The sequence below is a fragment of the Canis lupus genome, chromosome 23 (assembly GCF_011100685.1).
Source record: "Canis lupus familiaris isolate Mischka breed German Shepherd chromosome 23, alternate assembly UU_Cfam_GSD_1.0, whole genome shotgun sequence".
NCBI lineage: Eukaryota > Metazoa > Chordata > Mammalia > Carnivora > Canidae > Canis > Canis lupus.
The window spans coordinates 2,794,373-2,807,890 of NC_049244.1; the positions used below are offsets into that span (position 1 = coordinate 2,794,373).

The 13,518-nt window shown below is 40.6% G+C and overlaps 1 protein-coding gene across 1 annotated transcript in view; it reads right to left on the reverse strand.

Moving 5' to 3' along the window:
- The window catches only part of ABHD5 (abhydrolase domain containing 5, lysophosphatidic acid acyltransferase), a 34,660-nt gene extending 21,626 nt beyond the window's left edge, over positions 1-13,034 (reverse strand). The window contains exons 1-2 of the mRNA XM_038570263.1: positions 12,849-13,034; positions 819-904 (exon numbers count right to left, since the gene is read on the reverse strand). Of these exons, the coding sequence (XP_038426191.1) occupies positions 819-904; positions 12,849-12,895 (133 nt within the window). The 5' untranslated portion in view covers positions 12,896-13,034. The remainder of the gene's footprint in view (positions 1-818; positions 905-12,848) is intronic.
- Positions 13,035-13,518: the final 484 nt, after the last annotated feature.

A 13,518-nucleotide genomic window follows, 5' to 3' on the forward strand; every position in this document is an offset into this window, starting at 1 on the left:
TCTAAAGATCATCCTACCCGGTACTTCATTTTATAGATAACAAATGGGAAACTGAGAAAGGGACTTACCCAAGACCTGACACCACCTGACTGTAGGATCTGGGCCTGGACTAGGTCACCTTGTTCTAGTATGCACTCCACTACACAAGGCTACCAGTTCTGGACCATCTAGAATCTGTGATCAGATTGTAGTCAGGGGTCTTTGGGGAGTCCCTGAGACCCTTTCAGGAGGTCCATGAGGTCAAAACTATTTTCATCACAAAACTAAGACACCTTTTCTTTCTCATTCTTTGATGGGTATGCAGCAGTTTTCCAGAGATCATATAGATGTGATTACCAGCAGGCTGAATCCAGAAGCAGATAAGAATCCAGCTATCTTATATTAAGTCAGACATTAAAAGGATTTACAAACAATACTACTTTCTCACTACATTTCTGTTTGGAAAACAGTTATTTTTAGAAAACATGTTATTTATTTTAACCTATAATGAGTTTCTATTATTTTGAAATGAATAAATTAACATATTTTAAGTAATTCTGTTTTAATTTCTAATTGGTAAATACTGATGGTTATAACTGATAAACAGAGCTCCTTAAGGCTATTACTAATTTAAGAGTATAACACGGACACAAGACCAAAAGTTTGAGAACCCCTGCCTCCCAACATTTCTATGTTTGTTGACACCATGCAAAAGGGAAAAAGTACTTTTGCCAACACGTTAACACACTACAGAATCTTATCTCCAGTTTCTGGGCAGTGTGATCTATTAGATCTATTTTAGCAAACAGCTCAGTTAACTTACAAAAAGAAAACCTTACATTTTAAAATTTTCTCTTCAGCTTCTTTAAGGTGTGATGTAGACGTAGGGCACCACGTGGGAAGCCAACCAGTTAGCCATCCTGACCTAGAGCATCAAAAAGAAAATACAAAGAGGTAAGTTAATGCTGTTCTCAAAGAAAAGCAGAAAAGGAAACTTACTATGTGACGGCGAAGGTACCTATATCTAGCAGCATCCACATACAAAGCATTGTAGTAAAGTACTGGGGAACAGACATTCAACTTCAGCCTGTGAACCTACAAGTAGATATCAAAATCCATCTTTATGGATAGCCAGACTCCAAGTAACCAAGCAGAAATTAAAAACAGGCAGAACAAGAAAAGATTAAAAAAAAAAAAAAAAAAAAGGCATTCTATTCCAACCCATAAGACAGCCTCTTATCAGGGTGGAAGGGCAGAAAAGTTAAAGAACATGAGTAGGTTCATTTAAGTGGTAGGCTCACAAGCAAGTATAAAATCTCAGGGTTGAGAGAAATCTTACTAAAATAGGAGATGAGACTTTTTTTTTTTTAAGCTTCAAATTTCCCAGTTCAGAGTGGGAGCACACCCCTAATACAAATGCAAAAGGCTGGCCTCTGTATAACCTACCTAGAGTGACCTGGTTAACTCTTAATGAAAATCTCTGGGGTCCAACCAATAGTAGATGAAAAGAATGACCCAGGCATTGGCAGGAGACAGCAAAAGAAAGAGAATATGGAAGTAAGCCTGAGGCAACAATTAAGGAAATGTGTGGGGATGCTGGAACAGTCAGGCTCTGCTAGTAGCTAACCAAGGAGAGAATGAGTATTTAATTCCTGGTCTGGCAGCGGCAGATCACATGCTTATCCTAACAATCTGGGATAATATGGAGTTATCAAGGGCTAGCAAGGGTTTAGCAGCTGACCAGGAGTATTTAAAGTGACAGCTTTCTGATGAAAGAGAAAATGAATCTGAGGAGGAAGAAAAATAAACTACTGTAGATTTCAGATGATAGGTATGGCCCTGAACCAAGGCTTTGGCAACAGAGATGGAGACAAGAAGATAAACCAACGAATATTTAAAAATAAGACAGGCTAAAGAATACCAACTTATAATGAGAAAAGAAGTAAATTCTGGAGATCTAAAGCACAGCATAGTGATTATGGTCTGTAACACTGTATACTTCAAAACTAAGAGACCAGATCTTAAATGTTCTCACCATAAAAAGAAACGGTAATTATGTGATGTAATAGAGGTGTTAGCTAAATCATAACCATACTGCAGCATATAAATGGTATTAAAATACATCAAATCAATATAGTTATATGCCTTAAACTTCTACAATGTTATATGAAAGGGGGGGGGAAAAATCTAAGGGAGGGAACAGGTGACCCAGCAACTATATTACATGATGTAATTAGCTCATTCCACAAGTATTTATTGAGCACTTACCGTCTGTGAAGAACTATTTTAATCACTTGGGATGTATCAATTATCAAATAGAGGTAAGAGTGATTAGTTCTTCTTAAGGGCATTAGGGAGTGGCTTTTGAGCTGAATCATCATACAATGAATAGGATATTATTTCAAAAGGTAGTGTGGTAGGTAGCTCAGGCATCCCCAGTGAAAGAAAGGACATGAGCACCTGCGTATAAGGAAGTGCATAATGTGTGTTCTGAGATAACAAGTGCATTGTTTCCAGTGACTGCTGTAACAAATTACCACAAACTTGGTAGTTTAAAACAACAGAAGTTTATTCAGGGCTATACTCCCATCAGAAACTCTAGCGGAAAATTCATTCCCTGCCTTCTTCTGGGTTCTGGTGGCTACTGACATTCTTTCTCGTGGCAGGGTCACTCTAGTTATTTGTGTCCATTACCTCACTGCCTTCTGTGAGACTTCTCTTCTACCTGTCCGTAAACACCCTTTGCCTCTATCTTATAGAATCACCAGTGATTCCATTTAGGGCTTACCCAGATAATCCTGTTTCTCAGAGTTTCTAATTCAATTGGTTAAATTGGAAGTCTGCAAAATCTTTGCCATATAAAGTAATACAGGTTCTGAGAACTAAAAAATGGACACATCTTTGGAGACCATTATCTTTGGGGACCATTACCACAAATATGAAGCATGGCGTATGGAAATTCCAAGATAAAATATTTTAAGCATTCAATAAATGGTAGTTGACATTATACTGATGACAACAAAATAATTTACTAAAATTATGTTGTGTTAATTAGTATTCCCTAAATGAGAGTTTTAACTAAGGTTGAGAAGTACTTCAGAAATAGAAATTCAGAAATAGAAATTGACAAAGAATTGTCATTTTGCATCACTCCTTACCTCAAAGGTAAGGCTACTTCTAGTTGACCGACAATAGGAAACCCAGCCCTGTTCCAACATTTTACTTGACATTGTAATATCATCTTGTCACTCTTATTCTCTGTTTTCTAGCCATGTAACATTCCTGCTCTATTGCTTCTCCCCTTCTTTCCATCATCCATTACACCTCTTACTAACTCAGATTGGATTTCATTTCCCTGTTGCCACATACCCAAACTGGATCAGGTGGTAGGATAGCACCCAATTGTCAAGCTCTATTCTCTCTCTTCCTTCCCAAGTTGTATTACAACATTCTTACTTACTCATCAATATCCTCACCCAACTGTAAGAGTCCTTAAAGGTAAGGCCTCTGTGTTCAACAATGCATATTACTATATGTTGATGTTATAAATAAAGTTATTGCTTCATCTGAAATATACTGGCTACCATGAACTACAAGTGGATTACTTGAGTGATAAAAGAGAATTTTCCAGAATGACAGTGACATCTATCTTAACAGGTGATTGGATTACACAAATGTATGCATATGTAAAAATTCAGCAAATGAACACTTAAAATTTAAGCATTTCATCCTAATACAATTTTATGCTAAAAAAAAAAAAGTAAAACAGGCTGCATTTGATAACTGGTTGGATAGAGAGAACGTGTAATAGAGGATTCCTAGGTTTCTGAGTTAGGTACTGCTAATAACCGCAGAGAACAACATGAATAAGTGCTGAGTGAGAAATGTGCTAAGTTTGAATAGTTCGACACAGCATCTAGTTTTTTCCAAGCTTTGTAGGCTCATCCTACATTTGCCTGCTCTATAGAATTTCTCTGGGTATTATGCATAACAGCAGCTCAATAAATTCAGAAATGTGAAGCACCAAATGTGAGAGTATTAAGGTAGTAAGAAAATGATACAAGTAGAGATTTAAATTCAATTCTGAGTGATTTCAAAGCCCTTTTTTTTGTCAGGTGACTACCTTCCTTAAAATGTGTGAGGGGTTGTCATGACTTACTTGATAAAGTCACAGGACAAAGTCACATTCTGTAAGACCTACATGGAAAAGAAGCTACATAATAGCCTGCATCATAACCAGGCTCACTTCAAATGTTCTCCATGCTAGTTTCAAACCTTCTACATTAACAGGTAAGAGTATATGACCCCTTGGCATCCCCTACAAATGTTACATAGAACTTATTTTGAAGGTATAGACATAATAGAAAACATTATTAGTCTATTTGTAACTATATAAAGCTATTTATAAATTATCAAGGAAGGAATGCCTGAGTGGCTCAGCAGTTGAGCATCTGCCTTTGGCTCAGGGCATGATTCCAGAGTTCCAGGATCAGGTCCTACCCTGGGCTCCTTGCATGGTGCCTGCTTCTCTCTCTGCCTATGTCTCTGCATCTCTCATGAATAAATAAATAAAATCTTTAAATAAATAAATAATCAAGGAAAAACAATTCAAAGTTTTAGCAATGAGTTTTTCAGTCATTCAACATTTTATCAATTGTTGAAAAAAGTCAGTTAACAAGCAATTAAAAAATCTCATGATCTTTGTAGCTTACGATTTAAAAAGTAAAGCATTATTAAGCTGAAGCTCTTTTGTCACTGACCAGGAATGGTCATCAAAGTCTATGTTAGGCCACAAAAATATGAGCTAGTGCTGAGAGGAAGTTACTTACAGCTCAATCTCATCAGTTTTCTTAAATATCCCTCAAATCATAGCACAGTTCTTTGCCAGAGAGAATCAGAGGTCAGTACAAAAAAAAAAAAAAATTAAAGCGAAATGAACTATAATCTACTATTGCTCCAACTGACATCATAGACATGTTGGGGCAAAGAAAACACAAATGTAACCTTCATTTCAGTCTTTAAAAAAAAAATTACATTCTCTGAATACCTACTATGTACAGGTCCTTGAGTTTAAAATGTTATATACCAGCCTGCAATATAGGAATTATGCCTACCCCTCATCACAAAACCAACTTTCAAAAGATAGGATGTCTTGTCCATTCATTTTGCCTCCTAGTGATGGGCATAACTCGAAGAGAAAAGGCAAGAAATGTTTTCATGTTTGCAAGTCTAGTGCATTACACTAAAAATCAGGGCTCTTCAACCACAAGAGCCTCTAACCCTCTTCAGGTTTTCACAACCACCTTCTCATCAAAGCAGATAATTGTTTTTAAGTGGAGTTTTTCTGAAGTATATTTAAACTGAAAAATCTATATTTAACAAAGCATAGTAAAATATTTTTCTTTTCACTCAATGGAACCATAAATATGCCTCTTTTCTCCTAAACCTTGATAATATTTCTGTCCAATCAGTTTTGCCTAAACCAGATGAGAAAATGTTTTACAAAAACTGTCTTCTATGTCTTTCTTAGAGATATTCTACACAATTGAGTCCCATACACATAATTGGTTCAAAAGAACATTTCTAAAAAATAGAAGGAAAGCTGGAGTCTATCTTTTCTGTCCTTTACCTGATCACCCTTTGTTCACAAGTTCCCACACCTGAGCTTGCAATCTCAACCCTACAAAACACTCATTCAGCTTCGCCTCCTGTCTTTGGGATAAATTAAACTCCTCTTCAAACAGGCCTTCAGCCCCTTCCACAAAATCTCCTGTGTCCTCCAGTGTTATTCTACATCCTAGGCTTAGTGTGTGAAAAACTGGACCTAAGGACTCAAGACGGAAGCTTGTCAGATATCCAACCATTCTTCTAATGTACAAAATCCAAAGTAAAAATTAAATTCATGTGGGGACCCCTGGGTGGCTCAGCAGTTGAGTACCTGCCCCTGGCTCAGGGCGTGATCCTCGGTCTCAGGATGGAGTCCCACATCAGGCTCCCTGCCTGGAGCCTGCTTCTCCCTCTGCCTAGTCTCTGCCTTTCTCTCTGTGTGTCTTTCATGAATAAATAAATAAAATCCTTTAAAAAAAATTAAATTCATGTGGCCCAGCTACAAAACAGTAAACAAGATACAGCACTGCCTCCTCATAGCTTTGGAACATAGACAAAGCAAAACTTAACTTCCCCTGTTTTATTTAAGCAAATAATAAACACCAGCATCTACTGCTGATGCCCTAATTTCAGAAGCAACCCATATGTCAACTGAAATATATATATTAAAAAAAAAAAACCATAAGCCATAGAGACTACATCTATTTAGGGCAACAGGAAGACTTATCAAAAAAAGTGTACCAAAAGGTTTTCTACACAGCCCCATCACTGAGCACCGACTTCTCAGCAAGGCTGAGGATCTAAGTCCTAAAGCATCTCATCAAAATACAAATAAAAGGACACTTGCTTTTAAGTCTGTCATAAATACAGCGAAAGAATCATTTTAGAGAGCAGACTTTGGAGTTAAAAAAGAAAAATACCTTTGAAAGACTACACTAGTGGTGGCATTCTAAGCAAAGACAAAAAAGATGTACTTAACATATTAACAGAGTTTATTAAGAATCTGATTTTAAGTATCCTGAGTTTGAGAGAGAAAATAATGAATTTTTTCCCTTAACTTTCCACCTAATCTTTTTTCTTTTTTTCTTTTAAATAACATTGTACTTATATACCCTATTGCCAACAACATCTAAATTTCCTGGTAATCCCTGTTTTGTTCTCTTAGACATTTGACTATCTATAGTATTACCAAACCTGAATTGCACAACCTATAAATATTGTGAAACAGGTTTCAAAGTTTTCTGAAGAAAATATACAAAAGTCTGGCCAATTTCCACATACTGTTGGCCACTTAAATAACATTTCTAATTAGGTTATAAGTAAAGAGGATTTCATTATACTACAATTTAGTTTAAAATGACCTCCATTTCTATACTGGTATTGTCAGGAGAAAAAAGTTGTTTATTACTGCTCTCTATCCTACTCTAAGTACAGTATTCTCTCTCAGAGAAACTATGAGGTTTTGCTTCTTTTGTAAATATCCAAATTAATTAAAGGTGTGAATATACATATTCCTCTGAAATAATTCCTCAACCAATGAATGATTAAAAACTTCCAAACTGGGGATTACCGCACTTCTGCAAATAAAGGTCTTCCCTCCTGGGTAATGGTTTTTTATTTTTTTTTTTTATTTTTTTATTTTTTTATTTTTTTAAGATTTTTTTTTAAAATTTTTATTTATGATAGTCACACACAGAGAGAGAGAGAGAGGCAGAGACACAGGCAGAGGGAGAAGCAGGCTCCATGCACCGGGAGCCCGACGTGGGATTCGATCCTGGGTCTCCAGGATCGCGCCCTGGGCCAAAGGCAGGCGCTAAACCGCTGCGCCACCCGGGGATCCCGGTAATGGTTTTTTAAATCTTATTCTTGGAAAAGAGGAAACAAAAAGAATATGTCTCATATAGCCATAATTTAGGTGACTAACATGCTCTTTCATTTTTTAAAATTCTTTTAAAGATTTTATTTATTTATTTATTCATGAGAGACATAGAGATACAGGCAGAAGTAGAAGCAGGCTTCTGTGGGGAAACTGATGCGGACTCAACCCCAGGACCCTGGGATTACGCACTGGGCTGAAGGCAGATGCTCAACCACTGAGTCCCCCAGGCGTTCCCATGCCCTTTCATTTTAGAAAAGTAACAAATAATAACATGACTCAAATTATCACTAACCATCAGATCAATGATAATCCAAGCCCTCTAATATATTTTAACACATTAATCCACATTCTTCAGCTTTTCACCTCTGTATTTCTAACCTATAATTTTTAAGGACCCAGAGTTGGAGAATCCGTATTTTAGACAGAATCATGTGCTGGTGATATTTTTTCCCTAGGTGTTTCCTACCTTCTCTCATACACAGTAAATAAACCATTCTGGAGTCAGACACAGCATCAAAAATACTTAAAACTACAGGTGCACTTTTAGATTTACACTGCTTAACTAATCCAAGTGGCATTTCATATTACTTCTAAAATAAGTTTATCTACTAGGTAAATAAAAACTAAAAATCCAAAGTCTCAAACTGAATAATAATTTTTAATAAAATCATCTTTCCACATAATTTTTTATGATTCACAATCAGGAGTGAGGAATTAAAGAACCATGAGTTTGACTAAAAACCTACCAATATAATATTTGTGAATGGCTATTATAAATAATATAAGTCAAATCATTAAGGATTGCATTCAGAGTCATCTGTAATTCTTAAATGTATTATCCAGTGTTGTTTTATTAAGTGGACCATCCTAAGACTTTACAATCATTTGTTAAGTTCTTTGTCACAGGACTGAAATCTCCATTTGCTGGTCTGTGACTGGCATTTTGGAGAACAGGCAAAAGAATGAAGTATGAGTTGGTTCATCCAAGGTTAACAAATGGAATCATATTTCCGACCTCCCCAATATAACTTAAGTTTATGATCTTAGTTGTCTTAGTCAAATTCAAACTTTGAAGTCTTAGGAATATATCTTTTGACGTTCTTTGAGTATCTCAAGATGAAAATATACCAAGTTACAAAGCTGCAAAACATATAATCAATAACTAGGCTTTTTCTTTTTTTATCTTAATGCTTGTGTCAGCATAAATTTACAATTTTTTTTTAAATTCTTTATTTATTTATGATAGTCACACACAGAGAGAGAGAGAGAGAGAGAGGCAGAGACATAGGCAGAGGGAGAAGCAGGCTCCATACACTGGGAGCCCGACGTGGGATTCGATCCCGGGTCTCCAGGATCGCGCCCTGGGCCAAAGGCAGGCACCAAACCACTGCGCCACCCAGGGATCCCATAAATTTACAATTTTGAAATTCAACAAACATTTATTGAATCTTACTAATTATGAAGCCCCTTTAGGCTCTACCAGATATTTGAGTAAAAAGCTTTGACCTCAATGAGCTGACAAAACAAATAGCTATACTACAAAACATGGTATGCTTGCCATAAAGAAAGTTTAGGAAAATAACCATAGGCTTTCGGGGAAGGAAGATCACTGCCTGTTTTGGGTCAGAGAAGACAAAGTGAACCAAGCCTTGAGGGGAAATAGTAGATTAGCAAGGAAATGTTTAGGAAACAATGAAAGACAGCTTTGCTAGAGCCCAAGTGCATAGGGAGGAAATAAGACTCCAAAGATAGGTAAGAGCCATACTGCCTGCAAAGGGCTTGAAGTCAGGCTGAACACCTATAATAAAGCCTCCGGGTGTGGTTGTGCTACAAACAAGACCGTGCCTCTTGGGGAGATGAAAGTAAGTGACGAAATAGCAATGTTGAAAGCATTGGAATATGGGTTACTAAAGCCTTCTATAATCCAGAAAAGGGAATATGAATGGTCTGATACAGGTGGTTTCCAGGAGACAATGAAAATGGAAAGCTGATGTACTTAGAATCTACTCAACTTGGTAGATTCGGTATTCTGGGCGACAAAGATGAAAGGGGGCAGTCGAAAGATCAGGCCACAGTTCTGAACCTAGATGCTCTGAAGAACAGAAGCAGCCAAATGAAAATAGGAAAATCAAGAGGAAGAACTGGATTTTTTATATTGTTTAGTTCAGGGAAAGAAACATAAAAGTAACATCCTAGTCTGGACATGTTACATTTGAGGAATGAGGTGTAAACATCCCACAAAGAATTAGAAACATCACTAAGAGTACTAAAGAGGGCTTCATCATGAGGATGAGATTTCAGTTTTCTCCACAGAAAAGATGCTTCAAGAGTGAATGGGTGACGGGCACTGGGGGTTATTCTGTATGTTAGTAAATTGTACACCAATAAAAAATAAATTAAAAAAAAAAAAGAAAAGATGCTTCAAGGAGTATAAGTAAACAAGACAAAATATGAAAATACAGATGAAAGGGGAAGATAGAATCTTGGAGAATCATGACATTTACAGAATGAGAAAAAGAAGAGAACCTAATAAAAGTGACTAGAGGTCTGAGGTAAGGCATGCAGCAAAGTGTCTTAAAGAGCTACAATGTCTGGTAAGAATTTCAATAAGAAGAAGCTATCTTTACAGTGTCAAACATTGAGAAAGATCCAAGAAAGATAAGTACCCAGAATAATAAAAGCCCCCTGAGATATGTCATTGAGAAATGCTGAGTTTTAAGAAGTCATGTAGCAAGGATTTAAGAAGAAGAGATGGCAACAGAGAGAAGTCATTGATCTCAGCAGTCTTTTAAAAGACAGCAAAATCCACTATCCCACCTACAAGGCAAAAGACTAGAGTCAAATTCTAATGTAAATCCAATAAGTGGCTAGTAAACCCATTGGAGGAGAAGGAGGGAAAAAAATCCTTTATTTATAGCATTTTATGATTTCCATGATGTAAATACCACCACCATGGCTGATTTCAAGCTGCCAAAAGTTGGCAAAATTCCTGAAAATTTAGCAGTGGTTGCCAGTACAAGCCAATTCCAACACACTGCAAACCACCTATTTTACTGTCTGCTTTGCAACTGAGCAATTCTGTGGCAGCTTTGCTCTAAACTCAACTCATATATAATCATTCTCTGGGACAACCTTGCAGCAATTCACAGAAGTCTACCCTATTCTTATTACATTTAGCTTTCTCAACTGTATTGCAACGGAAAAGGGTTAGATGTTGAAAGCCAATGGCTTCTAGGCCTGTCTGTTTTCACTAAGAAAGTCACAAATTAAAAAAACAAGAATCATGTGCCAAAAAGCTTTCCCATGACCATTTTATAATTGTTTCCTTTGTTAATGTCTATTCCTAATCTAAATCTGAAATGTCTTAAGATAGGGAACTTTGAACTTTGAGTCAAGACCTGTTTCACCACAACCTACACTGGCTCTTGGGATAGTTCTATCGTTGATTAATCAAATTAAAAAACAAGGGCAGCCCCGGTGGTCCAGTGGTTTAGGGCCGCCTTTGGCCCAGGCTGTGACCCTGGAGACTGGGGATCAAGTCCCACGTTGCGCTCCCTGCATGGAGCCTGCTTCTCCCTCTGCCTGTATCTCTGCCTCTCTCTCTCCCTCTGTGTCTCTCATGAATAAATAAATAAGGTCTTAAAACAACAACAACAACAACTCTGTGTCAATGCATGGATTAAATAACAAAGTGTCAGTATAGTAAGGAAACAAGAACCAAACATCCCACATGAGTCCCAGTCCTACTGAGAGACAGCAGAGATATGTGTGAGGGCATTAAATCTAGTCACCTGGGGAGTTCCAACCCAGCTCTTCCCCTTGCTAGTGGAGTGCTGGGAGCCCTTTCAGTAGCAAATGAAAAATGGACAGTAATACTGTGCACACAGGATTGACCTTAGGTTTAATATAAACACATTTAAATATATATATATATATATAAACACATTTAGGGAGCACCTAGGAGGAGAAGGTACTTGCTCACCTGCTTGGTACAGTTCAGAAGACTATACTGATACAGACACTGGACATTGCTCAAGTATACTGCCAAGAGTGGGAGGCCCACCTCTGTCATGAGACTATGGCTGGTCAGCTGCCAAACATATTTTTTATAGTCTGTCCCCAATGATCTGTGTATATCACCCAATCCACAAATTCCTTTCAGTCATGCCCTGGACTCCCAGGTTCCACAACAATGTGGAGACCAAAGAATCTACCTAAAAGCAGTTTCAGAAAGAACAAAAAAATGTTATGACAAACTTGATGGGAACAAGCTACCAGTTAGGCCCCTACTGGTGTCCACATGAGGACATTCAACATCTTACCTCAAGGAAGTTCATCAACAAACCAAAACAATGGACCCATGCATAATGTAAACAGACTTGAAGGGAAGAACCTATTCTCTAATATTTCAAAACTGTCACCCCACACACACCTTTCCAGATACAACTGTCTCACCGAACTCCATACTACCTTCCATCATCTAGGCTGTTTCATATGCAAGTTTCTTCAGACAGTTGAAGTAGAATTGTTACCAAAATAGTAAGCATATATTCAGAAACATAAAAGTTTACTTACCTAAAGAAATGACTAGCCTTGAGAAATATAGCAATAACATTCGTAATTTGATTTTCCGTTAATTTCTGTTTCCTGACAAGGGCTTGAAGTTAGGTGCAAGTGGAAAAGAATCTAAACTTAGTATATCTGCACATTAAAAAGTTTCATGTTGGACATCTATCCTCCAAATTCCATCCAGTTTTGTACACATACACATGTTCTCAGGCGCCCCCCACCCACACCCACACCTCTCCGGTAACGCCAGGACACTTGGAAGCAAAGAAAGGTCTCTAAACGGTTATTCATTCTAACTTTCTATCGAGCTTCTACACATCACAGGGCTCCCGAAAGCCCCGGCCCCCTGCCCTGGTCGCCCCCAGCCCCGGCACCGTCCGCGGGGGCCTCGGGCTCTCCATCTCCTCCCGCCCAGAGAAGCGCCGCCCCTTCCTCCAGGCTCCGCGGCTCTGCTCCGGGGCGCACTCGTCCGGGTCAGGCAGGACCGAGCCGTTCCCCCTGCTCGAGGCAGGCAGGGGCCGACCGGGGCCAGGCAGGGTCCCAGGGTCCCGGGGGGCGAGCCCGGGGGGGTCGGCCCCGCCCCCGCCCCCGCCCGCGGAGACCCCCCACAGCGCGGCGGCCGTCCGCGCGGCCGGGCCGGAGCCGCACACCCCGGGTCTCGGCGCTGAGGGCCGCCGGCGAGGATGGAGCCGGGTCGAGGCGTCCGCCGGGCGAGCGCGGTCTCACGCGGGGCTGAACCACCGACAGGCGGCGGCGGCGGCGGCGGCGGCGCCCGGCCCGGCCCGGCCTGTGGGGCCGGCCCGCCTGCACTCACCTCTCGCAGGTGTCCGCTGAGTCCACCTCCTCCTCCTCCGCCGCCATAGCCGCCGTCGCCGCGCGAGCGCCGGACTACGCCTCTAAGCCGGCTGACAGGCCGACTGGGACGCCGGGACCCGCCGCCGCCCTTAAGGCCGCCGCTGCCCGCGCTTGCGTCGCCCTCCCCCCATCGCCTGAGGCGGCGGCGCGCGTGCGCGCCCGTGCGCGTGCCCGGCCCTCGCCACCTACGGCCCCCAGCTGCGCATGCGCCCCCTGCCCAGCGCGCTCCAGCCTGGGCGCTGCGTGGGTCTGTCCGGCCACAAGTGGGGAAGCGCCACCTGGCAGGGTTGGGTAGTAACTGATTTCAGGAATGACCGTCTCCACGCATCAAACGCTGATGTGCACTGGGGGTGCTGGGAACGGGGCAAGCGTGCTGGCAGCGCCCTGGACTGAGGCGCGGCCTTCCCTGCAAGTTAAGCTGGTATCCCATAGACGCTGCACCTGCGAGTGGAGCTGCGGTCCCCGAGGGCGCTCAGGCCTTCCACCAGCCGGTCCGTCCCGGGGGCAGCCAGAGGGCGGAGGGCGCAGGGCTCTGCAGTCAGCCAGTGTTGCCTGACGGGCGGGGCTTACAGGGGTGGCCAGAGCCAGCAGCTCCTTGAGCCCCGCGCTGGGTGCAGGCAGAGACAGAA